Source organism: Vulpes vulpes, chromosome 6, assembly GCF_048418805.1.
Source record: "Vulpes vulpes isolate BD-2025 chromosome 6, VulVul3, whole genome shotgun sequence".
Taxonomy (NCBI): domain Eukaryota; kingdom Metazoa; phylum Chordata; class Mammalia; order Carnivora; family Canidae; genus Vulpes; species Vulpes vulpes.
In genome coordinates this window covers 109,213,048-109,236,675 of record NC_132785.1, presented here as the reverse complement: position 1 = coordinate 109,236,675, position 23,628 = coordinate 109,213,048, and the positions used below count along the sequence as shown (strand labels likewise).

The following is a 23,628-nucleotide window of genomic DNA, read 5'->3' as shown; positions in this document are numbered from 1 at the left end:
GGAAAAGTAGAGATTAGGCTAAAAAGGTAAACAAGAGTAAATCTTAAAGGTCTTTCTTTACTAAACATGGAAATTCATGTTTTTAGAACGCTTTATAATTTCCTGGGGCCTGAATAAAGAATTCAGGGAGTATACCAAATGTGGATGGAAAAAAAATTAACCTACCAAATGAAATTTAGCATTTCCTTCATATACATGTAGGAAATTCTCTGCAGCAGTGTTCATATGATCTTATCACCAAAAAATAATAATACCTTCTTTTCATATTACTTTAGAGATGTTACAGGTTATCTCCAAATCTTGGCAACATGTATCATGCTTTCATGATTATTAGACATGCTAATGGTCTTGTTTATTGAATTGTTAATAAAGAAACACATATTACTACATCTCAAATCTCTTTATTGTTACACTCGCCCTAAGAGAATGCTTCCTAATTTTGGTGATAGTTCCCAAATTGCCTGTTCCACTTCCTTCTCCCTCAGGGGAAGCCCAAGGACCGAAAGATTGAGCCTCAAACATAAGTCCATGTCAGTCCAGATTGTCACAGCCTGTGAGAAAAATCATGCAAATTACCTATCCTCAGCAAATGGTCTATTACTTATAAAAATGACAATCAAAGATCACCAAATATATGAGGAAACATAGTAATATAAACCAGCAAGAATGAAATGAATAGAACTAATCTAGAAGAATTAAATATAATGCAAGAAACAGAAAGGAACTTTCAACAAACTAAAACAGTCAAAGAGATGTGAAAAAAACATTTATGATACTGTGATTTATAGCAAGAAATATATATTTGGGGGGCACCTGGGTGGCTGAGTCGGTTGAGCATCTGACTCTTGATTTTGGCTCAGGTCATGATCTCACATGACACAGATCCGGAGTAGGGCTCTGGGTTCCACAAGGAGTCTGCTTGAAATTCTCTCTCTCCCTCCCACCTGCCCCTCCCCACCCATGCACACTCTCTAAAACAAATAAATATATCTTGCGGGGAATAAAAAGCAATTTAAAGAAATATGTATTTGGTCTTCAGCCCCCACCTCTCACATAGAGGACCTAAAACCTCTGGAACTTCCTAAGTGATGAGCACGGTGATGTGTCTTTGGTTATGACAATGCAATAGCTTTGGGAATGCCCTGGATCACGGTCAGGATGCAGACTGATGACCAGAGGAACTGACCATGTGATCAGAGGGTTGGACCTTCCAATTCTTCCCCCAACACACCCCCCGCTGACCTCTAGGAAATGGAGTGGGCCTGGAGATGGGAGTTCAATCACCAATGGCCAATGATTTAACCAGTGGTGCCTATGTAATGATGCCTCCATAAAAACGCAAAAGGCTGGTGAACATGTGGAGATCTGGGAAGAGACTGGCATGCCGGAATGGGCATGGAAGCTCTGCACCCTCTCCCCATACCTTGCCCTACGTGTCTCTTCCAACTCACTATTCCTGAATTATATCCTTTTATAATAAACCAGTGATCTAGAAAGTGAAACGTTTCTTGGGACTTGGGAGTTTTGTGAGTCATGCTAGGGAGGGAGGGAGGGAAGGAAGGAAGGAAGAAAGGAAGGAAGGAAGGAAGGGAGGAAGGGAGGGAGGGAGGGAGGGAGGAAGGAAGGAAGGAAGGAAGGAAGGAAGGAAGGAAGGAAGGAAGGAAGGGAAAGAGTTGTAGGAACCTCTGATTTACAGCCAGACAGTCAGAAGTACAGGTAACCACCTGGACTTGCAACTGGTGTCTGAATTAAAGCCCAAGGAGCAGGTTGTTCAAAACCCCAATCTGTAGCTGGTCAGTCAGAAGCACAAGTGACAATGTGGCCTTGTAACTGGTATCCAAAGTCAGGTAAAGGCAGAGAAAGTGGGGAATGACAGTCCTGTAGGACTGAACCATTAAACTATGGAATCAGATGCTAATCTCTGGGCAGATAGTGTCAGAACTGAGCTGAATTCTCAGGTGCAAATGGGGCAATTACGTGGTGCTGTGGGGGAACCTGTCTGCCACATGGGAAATAGTACTGAAACCATTTTAATATTATAGCCATAAAGTCTAAACCCTGTCAGAAATCAAAAATAGTTCTTGGATATTAAAAACATACTTAACAAAGTTAAAAAGGTAAACTGAACAACCCTCTCCTATGCTGGTACAGAATAACACAATAGAGAGGGCTGCAGATCAATTTAAAATTTTAGAAGAAAAAGTTCAAACATCCTAGAATTTAAAGCTAAGAAACAATGAGATTAAAAAAAAAAAAAAAGTAAAAAACAAACAACATGGACCATATAGTAAAAGATCCAAAATTCATCTAACAGAAGTTCCAAAAGGAGAGGAAGGAGAGGATAAGGGGAATATTTCCCACAGATGGAAGACTTAAATCTTCAGACTGAAACGACTCACCCACTGTAAAACCAAAAGAATGAAAAGTAACCCACTAGAACAGATCTTGGTAAAATACCTGAACTCTAAAGATAAAGGAGGCCTGTAAAAGGCTGGTAAGGGAGGAGAGAAAAAAACAGGTTATATAGAGAGAACTGAGCTTCTATGTCTTCTAAGGGAATCTGAAGGTCTCTTTCACTAGAAGCTATGCAGTGTAATTAATTACTTCACCAGTGGTAATAACTACAAATGTAAGGGGGAAATGGCAAATCCCATATCTTTCCTGATAATAGGTCATGAAATTGTAAGAAATGGCTAAAATCTGAGTATCTATTTTAGGCATTCTACAAAAAAAGCACATATACCCTGAAAATAATATAAATTTCCCTAAATAACTAAGGTTCCTCATTTTGATAGTGATTACTAAACTATAGGTCAAGACAATTACAGCTTAGGGGCAACAAAACTATGTGGGACTAAGTAGTGCCTGATTGCTGTGCTAACTGAATTCCAATGTCCACTTTCTATCACTTCACCCTATCTTCCCTTGCACTGAAATCTCAATAGTTTCATTTTTTACAATTCCTAATGTATTCATTTTGTGAATTACCGCCCTGTTCTACCTTTCCTAATCTGATCATTCTAATTTCTTCTAGCCTAGAAAAACAGATGATTGTGTCTGTTAAAACTGTGTCTAATGTAAAAAGGCACCAAGTACAGGTCTTCCTTTACTTGAAGGATAAAGTTTAGGGTATCTGTTAAGATTGTTTGAAGATCTTTATGGTTTGGGACACCTGGGTGGCTCAGTGGTTGAGCATCTGCCTTTGGATCAGGGCATGATCCTGGAGTCCTGGGATCAAGTCCCACATTGGGCTCCCTGCATGGAGCCTGCTTCTCCCTCTGCCTATGTCTCTGCCTCTCTCTCTGTATCTCTCATGAATAAATAAATAAAAATCTTTTAAAAAAATAGAAAAAATAAAATGTAAGTAGCAGCAAAAAAAAAAATCTTTATGGTTGAATTTGTGGCCTCTGAAAACACTAGTAAGTGCTGGGAATTAATGAATTCAGGAACAATGAGGTATTATATTGTGTTTTCTGCAAGGCCCTTTCTATCAGAGATTTCATGAAAGATATTTTTTTTAATAAAGCCTCTTTCTTTCTTTTGTATGTACTTTCTCCTTATCACATAATCTAGTGATCTTACAAGATTAGCAAATTTTTAAGATTGGCAAATCCCCACCTGTCCTGGAAGAGACGTGTTGCCAGCATATAGTTCATGGAGGTCTTGTGTTCGAGGTAGGACCTGAAAGACAAAGAATGAAACTGGCTATTTCTTACATTTGGCTGAAAGGAGAATATATGGAAATAAAGCCATGAATCAAGCACAGAAGTGATAGTTACTTAAATACGGTTTCTAAAGAAATGTATGGTTCTCTACAGTGGCAAAGGAAGATAAAGTTGCTTAAATTAAAATTATAAAATACCAGAGACAAAATAAATGAAATACCAGAGACAAAATAAAATGAAAACAATAAATGGAGGAGCTAATTTAGAATGCAAAAAGAAAGAAATGGCGGGATTTCTTAGATTAATGAAAAGTGACACACTAAATTCAGAAAATAAAACTGGAAGGTAAAAACAAAGGCACCATCAAAAATCATATATAACTAAGAGATCAAATGAAGCTGGGAATGGGGAGACGCATAAAAGGCATGAAAAAGTAGACAGAAGATGTTTTCAATCATGCTTTTTCTCAAGACCTCCTTGATGCTTACATAGGAGGCATACTCTTTCTCTTCCAAGCCTTCAAAAGTTGAATAAGCTATACCACCAATTCTTTTACACTTTCTCCTGACAGTTCCTCAACAGTGAACCCACCTTACAGCCACACAAGCCCCCTGATAAATCATCCGACACCACACTTCCCACTGATCCTTTTGCCTTGGTCTGGATACCTCTTCATACCCAGTGGAGACACTTAGCCATGATCTACATTTCAAGAAGCAGCTCAAGTCCATTGTGCTGTATAAAGCATTACCTGATCTGATGACTCCAAGACTAGAGAAGCACTCTTATCTGAACTACATTAGCCTTTACTAATGCCCGAGGAGGGACCTGTCATACACTCTTATAGAGGAAATTTTTCCTTCTTGGAAAGCATCATGATACAGGAGGGAAAAAGTCCGATCCAGAGTCAAAATACCTGAGTCAATTCCCCCTGTGTGGTCATGGACAAGTCATATTACCTTACTGAGCCAGTACTTTCCATATCATTAAAATGGGAATAAGAATAATGTGCATGAAGTACATTATAATTACGAAGAGCCATACAAATGAGATATTTTTATTATATGTATAAATAATTTCTCCATAATCCCACTATTAACTCTCAAAGGGCAGGGATCCCATCTAATATTGGTTTTATATTCCAAAGCATAGTGCTAGACATTAGCTGATAATAAGTATATTGCAGTAAAAAGGCATATTTGTTAGTAGATAAATACATCTTCCCTACTCTATATGAAGGCAGGTCAATTAGTTTAATATTCTTGGTCTTGCTTTGCCTCTTTTCTCAGAGACCCCAGGAGAAATGGAGTGACTTACCACATTATGTAATTTAGGAAGAATAAACAGAAACACATCAACGAGCAGCTTCCTTTTTTCTCTTGGGAGACAATCTCCCCTTAGGAGGTATAACTCCTCTGCTGGTCCTAGGGGGTCAGGTGCTCTTTCCACACAGCTCAGTCTAACCTTGCCTCCAAATGAGCATGTAAATCTGCCCATATCAGAAGTTCAACCAAAAGTGAGTTTGCTTGTAGACAGATATAATCAAGTGTCCCAACCTAGACTTTATCAGTAAAGAAGGAGATATTTTGGTCTCAATCTCTCTTAGTCTTTGTCTCATTTCTCCATTGGTTCAGAACCAAACCAGTAAAACCAAACCAACCATTACTGGACTTGGTAAGAGACTCCAATATTACCTGTAAATGGTTCCTTAGAAAAGGAACTTAAATTAAGGTACTACCTCTTGAAATACTCAAGAGTAGAGGTTTCTATTCTCATTAATTAAAAGATATGTTTTCTAGCAACTGTAAATATTTAAATTCCCCAAAAACATATCAAAAGAAAATCCACGCAATATCTTTTTGTTGTGTTCCTAGGTCTTTGTTCCTAGGTCTATCTAGATTGATAGAATATTCTGTAAGATGAAAGGAAGATTTCTCTATGAACAGCATGATTTTCAAAACAAAACCAAACAAACATAAAATGGGTATTTTCTTTTATTCCTCTAAGTTCTAGCTCTATACTTAGAACCACTAATACCCCAACTAGGTCAAAAGCCAATCATCAGAGGAAGAGAAATGTGTTACCTATAAATAAGTACAAAAATTCTCAACCTTACTGTAATCAGAGAAAAGGCATCACAAGGGACTCTGAGTCTTTGGATAAATACAAACCTGCTCAGGCATAGGGTAAATGTCCACAAGGCTGGGCAAAGAGCAAATGATAAGGTAAAGAATGTTAAAGAAAAAGTGTTAGCTGAATACTTTCCAGAATTCATCAAGAGCTACAAATTGATTGATTCCCACCAGCCAGAATGGAGAAATCTCATTGAATATGGAGCTCATTTAACAGATATCTCCAAATAGTCTTTAATAGTAAAACTTCCCTAGATCTAAACACAAAGCTACCCTAGACAAACCATAAATGTCTTTAAATGAACTGAGTGATGTACAGAATTGTTGAATCACTACATTGTACACCTGAAACTAATAAAACTGATGTTAATTACACTGAATTTTAAAAAATGTTTTTAAATGAGCCTGAAAAAGTTTAGCCTGATCTACAAGTAACCGTCAGACCAAAAAAAACCTTCAAAAGCATTTAAAGACAATAAAACCCACTCAACAACATATTTATAATGTCCAGCATCCAATTTTTTAAAAATCACTATACATGTGAAGAAAAAAATAGAAACGAGGAAACAGACTCAGAAATGACAGAGAAAACAGAATAACAAAAATTTTAAAACAATGACTATAAATATTATATGTGCAAGAATCTAAAAAATCATGATAATAATGGGAAAAAAACAAAAAGAAGATATAAAGAGAAACAGTGGAATTCTAAAGTTGGAAAATAAAGTATCTGAAAATGAACATTTCACTGGATGGAATTAATAGAAAATTGACATTGTAGGCAAAAAGATGAATGAATTTAGAAATAGAGGACCAGAAAACTATCCAAAATAAAGAAATAAAAAGAGTCTAAAAAAAATTATCAGGCCAGACCTGAAGTATAGTATCAACCAATTTACTATGTAACCAGAGTCCCAAAAGGAAAAAGGAGAGGATGGAAATAGAAAAAAAATGGCCAAAAGTTTTCTAAATTTTATGAAAACTATAAGCTCACAGACCAAGAAACTCAAAAAATCCCAAGTAGAAGAAACATGAAGAAAATGACACCAAGGTACATATATCATAAACTGTTGAAAATGAGTCATAAATCTTAAAAGCAAGCTAAGGAAGAAAAGGCTTATTATGCACAGAAAAATAAAAATAAGAATTATCGCATGCTTCTTTTCAGAAAAATGCAAGCCAAAAGATAATGGAAGAACATTTTTCAAGTGCTAGGAAAAAAGGAATATCCAAAATATACAAAGAACTCTCACAACTTAATTACAAGAAAACAAATAACCTCATTTAAAAATGGGCAAAATATTTGATCATCAAAGATACACAAACAGCAAATAAACACATGAAAAGATGCTCAACATAGTCATTAGGGAAATGTAAATTAAACTGTATGTAATTTCACTACAGACCCCCTAAGGAGCTAAAATTAAATTGACTACATCAATTGCTGGTGAGAATGTGGAAGAATTAGAACTCTCACACACTTATTATTGGAATGTAAAATGGTACAACCACTCTAGAAAACTGTGTGGCAATTTCTTAAAATGTTAAACATATACAACAATATGATCCAGTCATTCTACAAGCAGGTATTTACCCAAGAGAAATGAAAGCGCATGTCCATACAAAACTTTGTATATAAATGTTCAAAGAAACTTTATTTATAATAACCAAAAACTAGAAATTACCAAAATGTCCATCAACAGATGAATAAGCAAATTCTGGCATATGCCTATAATAGAACACCATTCAACAATAAAAAGGAATTAAACCACTGATACATGATACAGTATGTATCTAAAATCCAAAAACAATTTTGCCAAGTAAAAAAAGACCCAACAAATAAGAGAACCTGTTGAATTTTATTATGTGCAATGCTATGAAATGCAGATTAAACTTTGTAACAGAAAGCAGATCATAGCTGTCTGGGGACAGGGACAGGAAGGGAAGGGTTGGGAGGTGCAGGAGAGAGGAATTACAAAGAGGCACAAGAAAACTTTTGGAGATTATGGATCTGTTCATTATGTTAACTGTGTGGTAGTTTCACAGAGATATACCTATGTTAAAACTTACCAAATTATACACTTTAAATATATAAAGTTTATAACAAGCTGTTTAAAAAATAACATTTATAATACCATTCAATACTAGCATGAAATACTAAGTGATGAATAAAAAAAAAAAAAACACATTCAAGACCTTTACAGTGAAAATTATAAAACGTTGCTAAGAAAAATTAAAGAAGACATAAATAAGTGCACTTGTCGTAATGAACACCGGGTGGTGTATGGAACTGTTGAATCACCGTATTATACACCTGAAACCAATATAACACTGTATGTTAACTAACTGGAATTAAAATACATAAAAAGTCATTTTAAAAAGGCAACTTAAATAAATGGAGAGAGAGATCATGTTCATGGATTGGAAAATTCAATACTGTTAAAATGTCCACTGTCCCAAAATTAATCTATATATTCAATGCAATCCCAATCAAACGCCAGCAGACTTCTGTGTAAATTGATGAGGAAATTCTAAAATGTCTTGGGAAATACAAAGGACACCAAATAGCTAAAATACTTAAAAAAAAGTTGGAAGACTCACATTACCTAATTTTAAGACTTAGTATAAAGCTACAGTAATCGAGACAGATTTATCAGTGAAACTAAATAAAGCCCAAAGACAGACTCACACATACATTTGAACTAATTTTCAACAAAGATAATCCAATAGGGTAATTTCAACAAATGGTGCAAAATAAATGTACATCATATGAAAAGAAATGAACCTCAACCCTACCTCACACCATACACAAAAATTAAATCAATACTATCTCAGACTTAAACATAAAAGCTAAAGTTGTAAAACTTTTAGAAGAAAAGATAAAAGAAAAAACTTTACGACGTTGGGATTGGCAAAAATTTCTTAGATAGGAAACACAAAATGCATAAATCTTTTTGATGTTTGGTCAATTGGACTTCGTTGAAATTTAAAACTTCTTTAAAAGTCACTGTTATAGAAATAAAAAAACCTGGGGTGCCTGGGTGGCTCAGTCCATTAAGCGTCCAACTTCAGGTCATGGTCTTGGGGTCCTGGGATCAAGCTCTGCTGTGAGTAAGGCTCTGCATTCACAGGGGAGCCTCCTCCCCAGCCTCTTTCCTCTTCTGCCCCTCCCCCCACTTGTGAGTGCATGTGCTCATTCTTTTCTCTCTCTATTATGCTGAGTGAAATAAGTCAATCGGAGAAGGACAGTGTATGTTCTCATTCATTTGGGGAATATGAATAATAGTGAAAGGGAATATAAAGGAAGGGAAAAGAAATGTTGGGAAATATCAGGAAGGGAGACAGAACATAAAGACTCCTAACTCGGGGAAACGAACTAGGGGTGGTGGAAGGGGAGGAGGGCGGGTATTGGAGGGGAATGGGTGACGGGCACTGAGGTGGACACTTGACGGGATGAGCACTGGGTGTTTTTCTGTATGTTGGTAAATTGAACACCAATAAAAATTAATTAAAAAAAAAATCTTAAAAAGAAATGAAAAAGTAGCCACAGACTTGGAGAAAATATTCACAATATAAATATCTGAGAAAAACCTTGTATCAAGACTCCTTTACAACACAATAACAAAAAAATAAAAATCCTAAATTTAAAATTAAAAAAAAGAAGATACACAAATAGCCAATAGCACATGAATGCCTAATATCATTATCCATTAGAGAAAAGCAAATTAAAACTACAGAGATATATTCACACCCACTGGAATACCTAAAATTAAAAAACCTGACAATACCAAGTGTTGACAAAGATGAGGAGCAACTAGAACTCTCATACGCTCTTGGTAAAATGTAAAATGGGACTATACTTCCCCCACATCAGATGATCCTCCTATTCTACTCCTAGGTACTTATCTAAGAGAAATGAAATCATATATTCACATAGTGACTTACACATGAATGTTCCTAGCAGCTTTTTTCGTAACAGTCTCAAACCGGACACAACCCAAATGTTCCACAACAGTTGAATGGATAACAAATTGTGATATATGAATTCATATTCATATGAACAAATATATTCATATGAATGCATATTCATTCATATGAATTGGTATGCAATAATAATAAAGAATGAACTAATGCTTCGCACAACATAGATAAATCTCAAAAACATTATGCCAAACAAAGAGAATCCAAACACCAAAGTATACATTGGATGATTCTATTTATACAAGATTCTAGATAAACTATAAAGACATAAAGCAGATCAGCAGGTGTATGAGGCTCAGGGTAATGAGGGTAATTGCAAAGGGGCAGAAGGGGACTTCTGAAGGTGACAGAAATAGTCTTTATTTTGATTTTAATGATGGTGGTAAATTGGTGCTTATATTTGTCAAAACTCATCACCAAACTCCACATTTAAAATGGATGCATTTATTGCACATAAACTAGATCTCAATGATGATTAAATATAAACAATATATTGTTGAGACCCCATGTAGATGACCAAACAATTTATTTTCAAATCAAGGTAATGATGACCACAAAATTTTTTAAATGTCTAATTCTGGGTTAGCAGGCTATTAAGAAGGAGGTGGGGGATTTTTTTTTTTAAAGGGAGGAATAATGCACAGGTAGATTAAATTACTGTTTTTTGCTCTTGGGTCGCATAATATTCACGCCACTCTAAATAAACATGCAAAATAAGACAGACAAGCATGGAAAGCAATGACAATACTATGTCATGATTAACCCAATTCTGTGGACCTGAGGCACATATTTAAAAAAAAAAAAAGGGTAGTCACCTCACCCATATATTTCCCATGTCTCTGATGTGGGGAATATGCGAATAAATCCACCTCTCCGATCATTTTCTTCCTTCACTCTCCGCAAAACTTTGATCTATATAGAGTAAGAGAAAATCAAGTAAGTACCCATTTTGAAAACAGTAATCCATGTGGTTATAGGGCAGAGGAAGAGAGTGATGACCAATGAATACGAAAGCATGAAGAGAGAAATTTAATTCCATTTAAGATGCTGTTTTCTGAAATTTCTCCCATCTTGAATCTTTTTCTTTTCAAAATAAGATATGAGTTGGTCATGAACATTAGGTATCACTAATTTTCACTGAACCCTGTGTTAGCCCACAAAGGACTGAAATGGAGTTATCTTTACCTCCTCCATTGACAGACCAAGCACAGAACCACCTAACTTCCCCGGCACCTTCTCTCGGGCTGAGCCCACAAGGTTTTTCATTTCCGCATCACTGGCAGAGAGTGGACGGGAACGCTAAGGAGAAGGAAAAACAGAAACAAAATGTTTTCACCATCTTTCTTCATTTCTCTCAATTCTGTCCCTCCTCAACATCATCATCTTTCCTAATATGGATAACCTCAACTCCAAAGCCCATTTTCTGTAATTACTCTCTCAGCCTGAACCCTGGGAAATAAATGAAAGCTAGTAGACTAAAAGGAAGAAGAGAAAATGGAAGAGAAGGAAAAACACTACGGGTTGAGGGGAAAACAAGCAGAAAAACAAGAAAGATGTCCACAAGACTTTCTCATCCAGTATTTATTCCTAATCCTGGTTTTAGAGGACATCTGACATCTTCAAAGATATAGAAGAAATTTAAAAATAACTGCCATGTAAGATTAAATGTGTATTTATTTCATTAAATAATAATATCCTTTTCAGCAGTGGGGAAGGAGAGTTAGGAGAGGGGAGACCTAAGACAGAAAACCAAGGAACAATCTATTACGTCACAATTGAAAATCAGTCCCTGAGTTGTTTTACAACTCGTGTGTAGGGGCAGGGACTGGGAATTGAGGTAAGAGTCATCAGTGACACAGAAAAAAGCTGTGACCAAAAGTAACACTGTAACTGCTGGACTTTGAGAGACCTTGATCAAAGACCACTGCCCGACTGCCCTGGGAACTTCAAGGAGTCAGCCAAATGGGCCATGCTGCTCGCAGCCTTCTGAATGATGATCACAAAGGTCATCTAGAACAAATGTCTTAAGTGATTTTGAGGTTATGTGAGCAGAAAAATATAATGGTAACAAAGGAAGTCAGGCGGTATGAAGCATGTGAACACACTATTCTTGAAAGAGGTAAAGTGACTAATAGAAGAAGACAAATCTATCTGTCAATGGGCAGAGTAAGCAATAACTCAAGAAATGTGCAAATTGTCTTTCTAAATTCCTAGAAGTAACTTTTTTTTTTTTTTTTCCTAGAAGTAACTTTGATGAGAGAAAAGTATTCCTATTGTCAGGAACTACTGCTTATTTTTCTCTTTTGGTAGACTATGTGTGGAAAAGCTTTTCATCTCAGCAATATTCACTGTTACAGATTGAATGTTTGTGTCCTCTCCCAAATTCATATGCTGCAGCCCTAACTGCCGATTTGATGGTATTTGGACATGGGGCTTTGGGAGGTGATTAGGATTAAATGAGGTCATGAGGATAAGACTTGGTCTGATGAGATTAATGACCCTAAAAGAAGAGGCCTCAGAGAGTTTGTACTCTCTCCCTCTGCCCAATTATGTACAAAGAGGTCATGTGAGCACAGAGTAAGATGGCAGTCATCTACAGGCCAAGAGTAGAGACCTCACAATGAAGCCTGCCTTGCTGGCACGTGGATCTTGGGACTTCCCAGCCTCCACAACGGTGAGAAATAAGTTTCAGTGGTTTAAATTGACCAAGTCTATGGTTGGTTATGGTAGCCCCAAGCAGACTAATAATATACACCTATACACATCATGAATGCTTTTACCTTTGACACAAGGAAGACCAACACATACTAATCTTCAAAGCTAACGTGGGAGTTATAAAAGATAAATTTCCTGATAGGCAACTCCATGATGAGATACCTTTAGTTTTTTAGGTCCTTTTTCAAGACCTAATTTTCATCTTGTGGAATAGCTCTGAGATGGAACAATATTCTTGGCTTCCAGTGACTGAGATTATAATGATGTTGCAACCTTCCTCTACTCATCAGCAGATATAACCAACATGTAAAGGCAGGGACTTTCACTTGTTTACCTTTTCCTGTGGTATCTTCAGCACCCAGAACAGTACTTGGCATGGAGCAGGAGATCAATTAATATTTGATGAACAAATAAATAAATGAATGAATGTGCTGACATGCTGATTAATCGTGGTTAGAACTGAACTTTGCAGAAGATTTGGGGACGGGGGCAGAATTTAATTCCCTTCCAATCTCTGGGAATGCATTAAACAGTACACGGTGGGATGAGAGGGGAACCAAGGGGAAAGTTTAAAGATTCACGAAGGCAATCATTTAGGTAATATAATCTTTTCAAAAAAAAGTATGAATGCTTATTTAGTAATAATTTACTAAAGCTAAAATATTAACTGGATGCTTTGAGGACTTTTCTCATTTCACACACTACTTATCATTAGCTAAAAATACTTTATTTCACAGGTGATGACATGGCTCTGATCAAAAAGCTACTGGCAGTCAAGTGCCTTATCCAAGGTCAAGTTGCCTTATCATTCACACTATTTAAGAATACCTTAAAGTCCTCTGAAATTATTTAAGAGAGAGTTGGAAGTAAGTACTCATTTAAATGATAGAATAGAAATAAAGATTAAGCATTTTAGAATAGAAAAACTTATTTAAAAATGTTGATAAACTAAAATCTGTATTAAAGGTTAATAATAAAAATATTTTAGAAAACAGTTATTAGCTATTAGAATAGTTTTAGGAAATGCATGACTGGGGTGTCTGGGGGGCACAGTCAGTTAATTGTACGACTCTTGGTTTTGGCTCGGGTCGTGATCTCAGGGTCATGAGATCGAACCCTGTATCAGGCTCTGTGCTTGCTCAACATGGAGTCTCCTTGAGATTTTTCTCTACCTCTCTCTTTGTCCCTCCACTCTTGCTCACGCTCTCTCTTTCTCTATAATAAAATAAATAGATCTTTAAAAAATAAAGAAATGCATGGTCATATTTATAAGAACATGGATCAGGTCACTACTGAATAACACCTAATTGGTACCCTCAATTTTTGTTTTTAAAATCTTTTTTTGCTTTTTGTTTTTTGTCTTTTGTTTTTCCTGTTCATTTTCTCATCTGTTTTTATTATTGGATTTTGTTTATTTTTCTTTTTGATCTTTTTGTCTTTTTTCTTTTTTCAAGACCTAATTTTCATCTTGTGGAATTGCTCCGAGATGGAACAATATTCCTGGCTTCCAGTGACTGAGATTACAATGATGTTGTAACCTTCCTCTACTAATCTAAATCTGCTCCTAGAAACAGTAAATGGGCACCCTCAAAATTCTATCTTTCCTCTTTGTCATTTTCAAAGAGCTGTTCTCCCATACATGTTCACAAACCCTCCTTTGTTATGCACAGCCCAGAGTTCAAACTCTAGCTACTTACGTATGTATGTGAGCTGTCTAGATGAGGCATTGAGGGATGCAGGAGGTGTTCCTGCCTGGGGCCTTTGGGAGGTTTGCAAATGGAAGGGGCTGAGGAGTAACGGTGTTTGTTAGGTGAATGCTCTAGTTATGAACTCTCATAAGCTGATGGCTTTACTCTGTTACTGCCCTAAATACCACCAGGCTGCAAAGAAAAAGGTCAATGCTGCTCTAAGAGGGGAAAAAAGGTGGAAAAGGTGGCTAGAAACTCCTTTTATCTCTTCACCTATTTATCTCAAGTTAAACTATTAAAAAGGCTGAGAGAGCGAGAGATATGAAAAGTTGTAGTTACTGAAGTCTACGTATCTCAAATGCCTCTCTAAAACCCACCCAGGGCTCCTATGTCTTCGGGGAAGCTGCTGGAAAATATCAGACTAGAAAGCCAGAAGTGTTTTGCCAATCTCAGCTTTTCAATAAATTTGAGATTACAGAGAATTTTCTTTATCAGCATAAAATCTGCTGTACTGGTCTATAGAGACATGTGTCTACACAGGTACAAAAGAGCATTACTGTCTCAGACCACTGGTTGAATCCTACCAACATTTGTTAATGAAATGAATTACTAAGAAATGTGGCCTGAATTACAGACACAAATGAGAGAAAAGGTGGAGAAAAGGGGCGGGGGGGGGGGGGGCGGTGGGCGGGCAGAGAAAAGATAGCAAAGAAAAAAGAAAGGAGATAGAAATGCTTATGAGTGCCAAGAAGACATACCTGGAGATTAAAAGCAGAGTAAAAATAAATAAATAAAAAGGAATCAGACTGATTTGGAAGGCCATCAGGACTGCAAAAAACAGAACAAAACACTCCAAGTGCAAGCCATTCTGTGGTTTTGACCTTGTGCATATCAGCACTGCTACATTCTCTGGGTGGTGGGAGAATGAATCCACATATTCCAGGGGACTGACTGAATGCACTAAGAAAATGAAGCTCTTCTGAATTTAGAGAGAACCAATGGCTCTGTTTAGAGAGGCTAGACAGCACAGGATTTTAACTACGAGGTAGGTGCTTGGAGAGATGTTAAACTGCCCCATTACTGCCTAGGTCAGCATTCTGCTGTGCAATCAACATGCATCAAAGATGTAAGATTATCATTAGTAGAGCTTATGATTTAGAAATATACCCAGAGAAGAAACCTTTATTGCTAGGGAAGAACTGACTGAGAATGTGAAATCATTGAGAGGAACCACCTGTCTCCGCTAAAAGTAGTGAAAAACAGATGCTGAATCAGAAAAATAATCCTCAGCCTAAAGAAAGCTACCACGTACCAGCAACGAGAAGTGAACAAAACACAGAATATGAAAAAGGCGAGGTATCATAAAGGATACCATAACTGAGGGAAAACAAGAATAAAACCTGTTTGACAGAGAACACATATGAGGAATAAAAATGTCCTAATGCAGTTTTACAGAGTTCTGTGTTAGAAACAAATGAACTAGAAATAGCTCAGTTTGTATGTGACACATCTTGCCACCTAGAAAATATAAGGTAAAATCAAGTTTAAAAAGGAAAATGATTAATGCCAACAAATGAAATAAAAGGAACAAAAAGAACCACGTAAGAATAAAATCTGGGTGGGAAGTAAACAAAAAGTGGCTAATAGAGAAGGTGCAAAGTAACTGATAACTGGAAGTATACTTTGAAATCAGAGGAGGAAAAAAAAAAAGGTAAGTAAGTAGACTTATGTTACAGTTAAAAAAAGATATGCAACATCTGGAAATTTGGAATAAATAGAAGTCAGCAGGTCTGAAAGACATGCATCTTGTTATTAAGGGAACTGGCTTTAAAAACAAAACAACTTACCAAAATGACTTACAATTATGTTTGAAAAATCATGAAGAACTGAGGAGGTACCAGAGGATTTAAAAAAAACAAATGAGGTACCAATCTTCAAAAATGTAAGAAGTGTGCTTCGGATGATTACCGCCTGGTAAGTCTAACTTGAATCCCTAGTAAAATAATGGAACAAATATTAAAATAAAAAAAAATCTAAATATTTAGAGTTTCATGGACTCATGAAGAATAAGCATGGAGACTGTTTTATTTATTTTAAAACATGCTTTAAAATGTTTATTCTGGGATCCCTGGGTGGCGCAGCGGTTTGGCGCCTGCCTTTGGCCCAGGGCGCGATCCTGGAGACCCGGGATCGAATCCCACGTCAGGCTCCCGGTGCATGGAGCCTGCTTCTCCCTCTGCCTGTGTCTCTGCCTCTCTCTCTCTCTCTATCATGAATAAATAAATAAAATCTTTAAAAAAAAAAATAAAAATAAAATAAAATGTTTATTCTTAGGACAAAACTACTAAAAGGGGAGAATAGAGCAAATACACTGTCTTTGGGTTTTACAAAAGCATTTGTACAAATTTCATATAATTTTTATTCTAGATTATATTTCTAACTGGGGCTTACCATCATAACATAATGAATAAAAAGTACCACCAAGTAAAAAGAGTTAAAAGATGTAGGAGAAACAGCAGTGAATCAAGTGAGACGTAATTTTCAGAATGGGTATTGACTGAGTATTACTTAGAATCCTCACTGATGTCTGGAAGGATGGATAAATAAAAAGATAAAGTAATTTATTCGCATCTGTGGATGACAGCAAATGTGAAAAGAATGGCTATAGGTAAGAATATCAAGAAAACACCCAATACTAGCTATCAAATGGTCTGTAAAAGGAAAATCAACAGGACTCAAAAGTGAGAAGGGGACTATGTAACTATGTGTCCAGAACAATCCCAAATATTTTACCTATGCTTTATTGCTTCTTTTACACCATACCTCCATGTATCCTCATTTAACTGACGTGGGTAGTAAGCCTGGAAGACGTAAGGGAACTTGCCCAAAGTCTGACAGCTAGTTAGTGAAAGAGCAAATATGAACCTGGGGCTGACTCCAAAGTCCAGGTGCTTTCCACAAAACCATATAGTCTGCCTTGGAACACAGAAAAGTAATTTCTGAGTGGGAAATTTGAACCACTGAAGGGAAAGAAGAAATGTAGAAAGAGACAATGGATTAAAAAGGAATAATCAGACAACAAGCAAAGAACTGTGACTGCACAATCTGACAGTGACAGAAAAAAAGAAAACTTGACAAAGTACATGGCCAGAGAAGAGAACTTGTTTCGTTTTTCACTTAGCTCTGACTAAACTACCATGGAGCTGAGAATGCTTTATTAATGGAAAGATAGTGACAATGCAGAACGCTACAAAGAACAAGAGTCAAAGAATTCAACATGTATAAAGTTGGCTGAATAAAGCTAGAAAGGCTTTGTGTCATATAAGTGGTGTTCAAATACACAACCAGGAGGGATAGGCCTTGCTTGGCCACAGGCTATTGCACCTACAGCAATTCAAGCAACAGAGCCGGATAAAAAGAATTAAAATGGGTGAAGGGAAATTAAGATTAGAATTACAAATCAAAGACACTTCTTCAAAATCAAATTCAGAAGACATGAATTAAGCATTTTTAAAGTTCCCCTTAAGTGAGATCAGATATCCCTAAAAGGTATTCAGAATGTAAGCTCTTTGAAGTCAACAGCTTTGGGGCTTTTTTGTTGTTTTTTGTTTTGTTTTTTTGTTTGTTTGCCATGGAGAGCAGCTAGCACATTTAGGTGCTTGCTAACCATATAACACTAAACATTACAGAGTTTTTAATTCTACCAACTCAACACCAAAACTTGTATTATGGAACCACAATAACCAGTCACCAAACACTAGACAAGACCATCAGTAAGCCTTTTCTTCATTTTTTTGGATTCATATGAACCATGTAAAGCACTTTAGCTACAAGAGTTGCAATTCAAGCTCCCAAGCTGTCCAGAAACTGTATCAAGGGAGTACAAAGGCCAAAATAAATATCCTGGAGCTTTTTGCCTAAGAACTAATAGTTGTAGGGGCACACTTCTGTATGAAACATCTATAGCCCTCATTTCAAAGCATCAAATAGCAGGAGCAGCACCCTCACTGCTATCTAATCACTTCAAAAAGATGTTTAAAAGAAAACAAAGATCTTCATAGAAGAAAATGAGAGTTAATCTCAAAAAACACTAAGAAGGACAGTAGGAAGACATACTTTTCATTAGGAATTGGAGATAAAATATTTTGTCTTTATTTTTAAAGGTAGCATCTCAGACACTGCAAATCACTGCATATAAAATATGTGCACAATCAAATGCAGCCCAATACTCAATGTGAAATGTTTCCAATAGGAAGCTACTGACAACAGTACGTTCCATTAGACATCTGAAGAAAAGAAATGGTGTCTGTGAACTATATTTCCTTCCTGGAATATTCTGGTCAAAGCAATAGATATGCCTCTAAACCCTGTTCATCATTTATCATTTATCCGAAAAAAACTATATATTTCAATACTAATTCTACTCCAACTATTCTTAATTATAACCTTCACCGCCACAGAATTAATCCTCTTCTATATTCTATTCGAAGCTAAATCCAACCACCTCTTTCACAGCATGATCACTATCAGGAAAAGAGGATTTATAAATTCCAATAGGAAGCTACTGACAACAGTACGTTCCATTAGACATCTGAAGAAAAGAAATGGTGTCTGTGAACTATATTTCCTTCCTGGAATATTCTGGTCAAAGCAATAGATATGCCTCTAAACCCTGTTCATCATTTATCATTTATCCGAAAAAAACTATATATTTCAATACTAATTCTACTCCAACTATTCTTAATTATAACCTTCACCGCCACAGAATTAATCCTCTTCTATATTCTATTCGAAGCTAAATCCAACCACCTCTTTCACAGCATGATCACTATCAGGAAAAGAGGATTTATAAATTCCTGCAGCCCCTACTCTCATATTCTATATCTGGAAAGACCTCTGTGCATTCATTTTCACTTAGTCTATGTTATTAAAGTTCAAAAAGCAGGTGCATCAAACACGGACTGTGAAAGAGCAAAGCTAAAAGGCTTTTCCATTTGGGGACTGGAAAGAAGAATCTGAACGACGTCTCCAAACAATCCATAACTTACCAGTTTGGCGTCTGAGGACTGAAACTGAGCAGACACTGGACGCTACAAAAGACAGAAAAATGGAATAAAGCCTTATCTTCTCCTAACATACTGAGGCTTTCCAACTCTCGTGTCTATGATCTCACCAAAGAAGATGATCTCCAAGCAGAAACTAAAGCAAGAGCCCTCTTCTTTGTGCTTTTAAGACTAGAGCATTTATTATGTTTCACATCATTTTTTCCTATGGTATACCTATTCCAGTTTCAACTTCTCAGCAGGAGCACACAAACCTACTGCCACATCCTGAAGTTAGCTACTCCACTTGATGAATTTGTTCCACAGAATACACAGAACTAACCTAGAGTTTCTTTACCTTTTAAATAAAAGTGTCCTGTAGACCACTTATGGATGAAGTCATGCCACCTACTAGTTAGCAAAACAAATGGTGGACAGATTCTCTATGACTTGCAGAGTGGCCATTAAAAGCTGAGAGGCAGGCTAAGAAAAGGGGTCAATTCATTCAAGATTGACGTACAGCTACCTGTAGAAACTCTGTGAAAGCTGCACAGAAACATTCACAATCCTTTACACACAATCCTGTGGCTCCTACCACAGGAAACAATCTGCAAAGGATTGTGATTTCCTATATTCAGTTTTACTTGTACACCTCGGGTAATCCTCTTTTTCTTATTCAAAATTAAAAAAAAAAAAAAAAAAAAACCTTTTGACCTGTGATGATGTACTGATCAAGAACAATCCTGTCACCTGGTTTTCCTTCTAATCCAAGATATTAATACCCCTTAAAATCCAGTATACCCTGTACCATGTTGCAGCCATAATACTAACAGGGGACAATCCTAGAGCAGGTGGTCACAGATCGGCAGCCCCACAGACTGTCTCTAGCTCAAAGACATGTTATGTTTGGTCTACAAAGTATTGTTTCTTCAATTGGACCAGTTGGTGATATTTTAAAATAAGATTTCTGATTTCTCTTGACAGTAGGAAGGTCTGAGAACACGTGGCCTACACTCATGCATGGCAATGATCAGTTAGAGCACATCAGCAAAGCAGCTGCCCCTTTTTATATGGAGCACAGGTTCCCATCTGGCACAGCCACTTCTCTCTTAGCTGTACCATACCCAGCCCTCTTACTCATTTACATCATCTGCCTGCAGCCTCTATAGGCATTTGAGCTTGCAGACCCTTTCCTGTTCTGAGGAAAGGTTAGAAGTATAACTGCATAAGTAAGAGTGATGAGCTTGGCAAACAGAAATAGCACTACTTGAAATGAGACCAGAAAGCAAAAAGAAAAAAGGAAAATGAGTGGAGGCAGGAGGAGGACAAGTGGAGGAGGAATAAATGGAGGGTACAAGAAAGGGAAAGGGGAGGGAGAGTGGGGAAGGAGCAGCTATTTTTGCCTTCAAAGAGCTTACGGTCTAGCAGAGGAGCACAGAAAACTGAAAAGCAACAAATCAATGACTGTCAAAACCGTGCACTAGAGAACAAGTAAATGATATTGAAATAAAAAATAAAGGTCATGACAGAGTGGGATGGATTTAATAAGAAATAATCTCCAAACTTCTGAGCAGGCAAGGTCATCAATCCAGATGGGAAGAGAGGAGGAAGGTGGACCTTTGAGATAAGAAGAAACATTAAAGGCAAAGAACACAAGTCGCAACTAGCCAGGTCTAGAGACACAGGGACAGATTTGATGATGGAATAAGCAGGCAGAACAAGGAGTCAATTGGTCTAACTGGAACACAAATGCAGACAACACAAAGAGCAGTGCAGCATTTGATCAACTGACGTTTTAGACACATATAGGGTTCTGCAGGCATTTATCTCATTGAACCTCAATTAACACCTCATGGTCACTGAGCACTTGCAGAGAAGATAACTATTTCAATGGAGCATCTTCTTTACAAAGCTGGTCTGAAGAACCAAAACAATGTGGCAGAATAATGACTAGGAATTTAGAGGCTCCCTCCCTGTGCCTTGTTTATGAGCATATCAATTTGAGGAAAAAAGCAGATGATTCTTGAAAAAGAAAAAAGGACAGATAGTGAAAAAAGAAGGCAAAAGAAAACACAAACAAAAAGCAGAAAGTTGGTCAAAAAGCACTGAAAGCATATGCTATTAGCTAGAGCTGAATATAACTGCCTCCTGCCTAGAATGATCCCCAAACTCTCCTGCTCTAAGTGATGTCATATCCATAGTGCTTCAACTCACTCACTTACTCACTCAGCTACCACTTTTCTAATAAGCCTCCCTTGGGCTCCCTGCTGCTCAATTTGCTTACCTGAGGTTTCTGGAAAGGGTTTCGCCTGGAAGACTCAAAGGTGGGATAAATTGGCCGGGTTGATGCCCTCTGGACAGGATCCTGGCACACAAATCCTGAATGGGGAATGGCAAACATTAAAACCTGCCATTTTCTAAGAAATTAGCAGGTTTAGCTGTATCTTTTCTTTAGATATACAAACTCAGTTTTACAGTCATAAATATCACAGAAATCCATCCTCACAAGGGTTAGGCATGGCTGTCTCAGACACACACTCCACTTGAACTTCAAACCACCAAAACTGGACAGCCTAAGAATGGAAAATACACAGATAAATCAAGCTTCCTTTTTGAGGAGTTGATTCTGATTGAAAAAGAGATGCAGATTTTTGGTGAACTTCGGGGTAAAAATGCAAACCACCCTTTAAAAATACACAGCTGTTTATAAAAAACAAATTATTTTAAAGTGGCCTCTCTGCAGGTAACTGGAAAATACTGTTGTTTTTACTGGGAGAATACAAAGACAAATGAGGGGTCCTATCCTAAGATCTACTTCTGGAACAGTTGAAGGCAGTCTCTTGGCACCGTTCAAAGGGGGCTTCTTAGATTAACAATAGTTTAAGAAATTAGGTGTGGGCTTACTTCACTTACTTCCTAAAAAGAAAAAGACTCCCATCCAGGGAGGCAAGTGTAGCTAAGTTTTACAGCATTTGCTGGTACACCAAGTACTGACTCATTTCAAATATATTTTGTCATGCCTTTTTAGAGTACTTAGAAAACGACAACAAACCCTCAATATATCCACCTCACTGCACATCTCCATTTCAAAGTTTTGGCTTAGCTACTCAAAAAGGGATTTCTTCCTTGGGTCACCCAAGGAATTATAACTACTACGGGAGAGACCATGTTGACACACCAGCAGAGATCACCCAGCGGAAACATAGCCAGTTTCCTTTGTAACAAAGCTTCTTCAGCCAGTTGCACTCTCCCCAGCTCGGAGAAAAAAGAGACTTTCTCCAGACCTTTGCTCTTCCTCAGCTCATAATTCCTGTGCCCCAGGAATTAGGTCTCAGCTCTAGTTGTGGTTCAGCCTCAGGACAGGATGGAGCCAGGGGGAGTAGAAACATATAAACACTTGCCTGAAAATTAATTTTTTAGTACAAAACATTCAGCATGGCTTAGGAACTGCCAGTTGGCAACACCTAGAGAGCCTGACAAAATGGATGCTCTGGTTAAGTTTTATGTGAGTCTTCAGAAAACACTACTACTCACCTACAACAGTGAACATATCTGAAATCATACTGGCTTTAATCTTTAGGTCCAGAGGTGCATCACTAATAGAACAAAGAAAGAAAGGCCAATCGATGATGTTATAGATTAACAGAACAGCTGCCCTTAATGGGCCTCAATATAGCAGTGCTTCCAAATGTCAAGGAGAAGCAACACATAAAGCACATCAAATCCATGGAAAAAGAAAAAGAAAATCTGGGCAAAAATACTAGAAATAAAAGCCCACTGTTAAACCCATCCTCTGTAGGGCAGTCCCAGCACCAAAGATGATCCCATGACATGCAATCTTTTTATTCCAGAAGGTCTTGTGCAATTCAAACTGTGCACAAGTCAAGAATACTGTTTCATTATCATTGTGGATTTTAGAGGTTTAGACTTTTAATATGCTCTTTTATGAGTGTGTCCATCATTCAAATTACTTTTTACTGCTACAATTGTCAAATCACATTCACACGCAAGAGAAGAAACTCTGGTCACCTTTTACTTTTTTTTAAGGCTACATTTTCTGTTCTAAATCAATCTTCTTAAGCTTTTAGGCTTGGAAATGAGGGCAAAATAAAAAAATACAAGTTATACCAAAATATCACCAGATGATGCAGAAGGAGCCACATGGAAACAGAAATATGAACTGAAAGTTGGAAGCCTCCCTGTGGCAATGCTGCCATGTTGGCTTTGGTCTTGAGGTGTTCCTCCATGAACCAGATTACTCTGGCTGCTGAACCAACGCATCATTCTGGGGATCTCTAACTTCGTATGATGCACCTGCCTGGGCAATCTACAAAGAACTGACTTAAAAGAGTAGCCCAACATCTGAAGCATCTCTGATATCCAGCTCTATACCTTACTATGGGGG

General features: G+C 37.2%; 1 protein-coding gene across 50 annotated transcripts in view; it reads right to left on the bottom strand.

Annotated features, from left to right (window-relative positions):
* Positions 1 to 23,628, bottom strand: part of TTLL5 (tubulin tyrosine ligase like 5) — a 267,856-nt gene that overhangs the window by 182,959 nt on the left and 61,269 nt on the right. For 26 of the 50 annotated variants that reach the window (XR_012002256.1, XR_012002255.1, XR_012002270.1 and 23 more), the window contains 6 exons: positions 22,758 to 22,819; positions 21,508 to 21,602; positions 19,230 to 19,271; positions 10,964 to 11,077; positions 10,599 to 10,690; positions 3,619 to 3,681 (listed from right to left, as the gene is read on the bottom strand). Coding sequence is in view for 19 of the 50 variants with exons in the window: in XM_072762072.1 (XP_072618173.1) it covers positions 3,619 to 3,681; positions 10,599 to 10,690; positions 10,964 to 11,077; positions 19,230 to 19,271; positions 21,508 to 21,602; positions 22,758 to 22,819 (468 nt within the window). In the remaining 31 variants the exon portion in view is untranslated. The remainder of the gene's footprint in view (positions 1 to 3,618; positions 3,682 to 10,598; positions 10,691 to 10,963; positions 11,078 to 19,229; positions 19,272 to 21,507; positions 21,603 to 22,757; positions 22,820 to 23,628) is intronic. The other 24 variants (XR_012002261.1, XR_012002281.1, XR_012002263.1 and 21 more) reach the window with 3 other exon arrangements.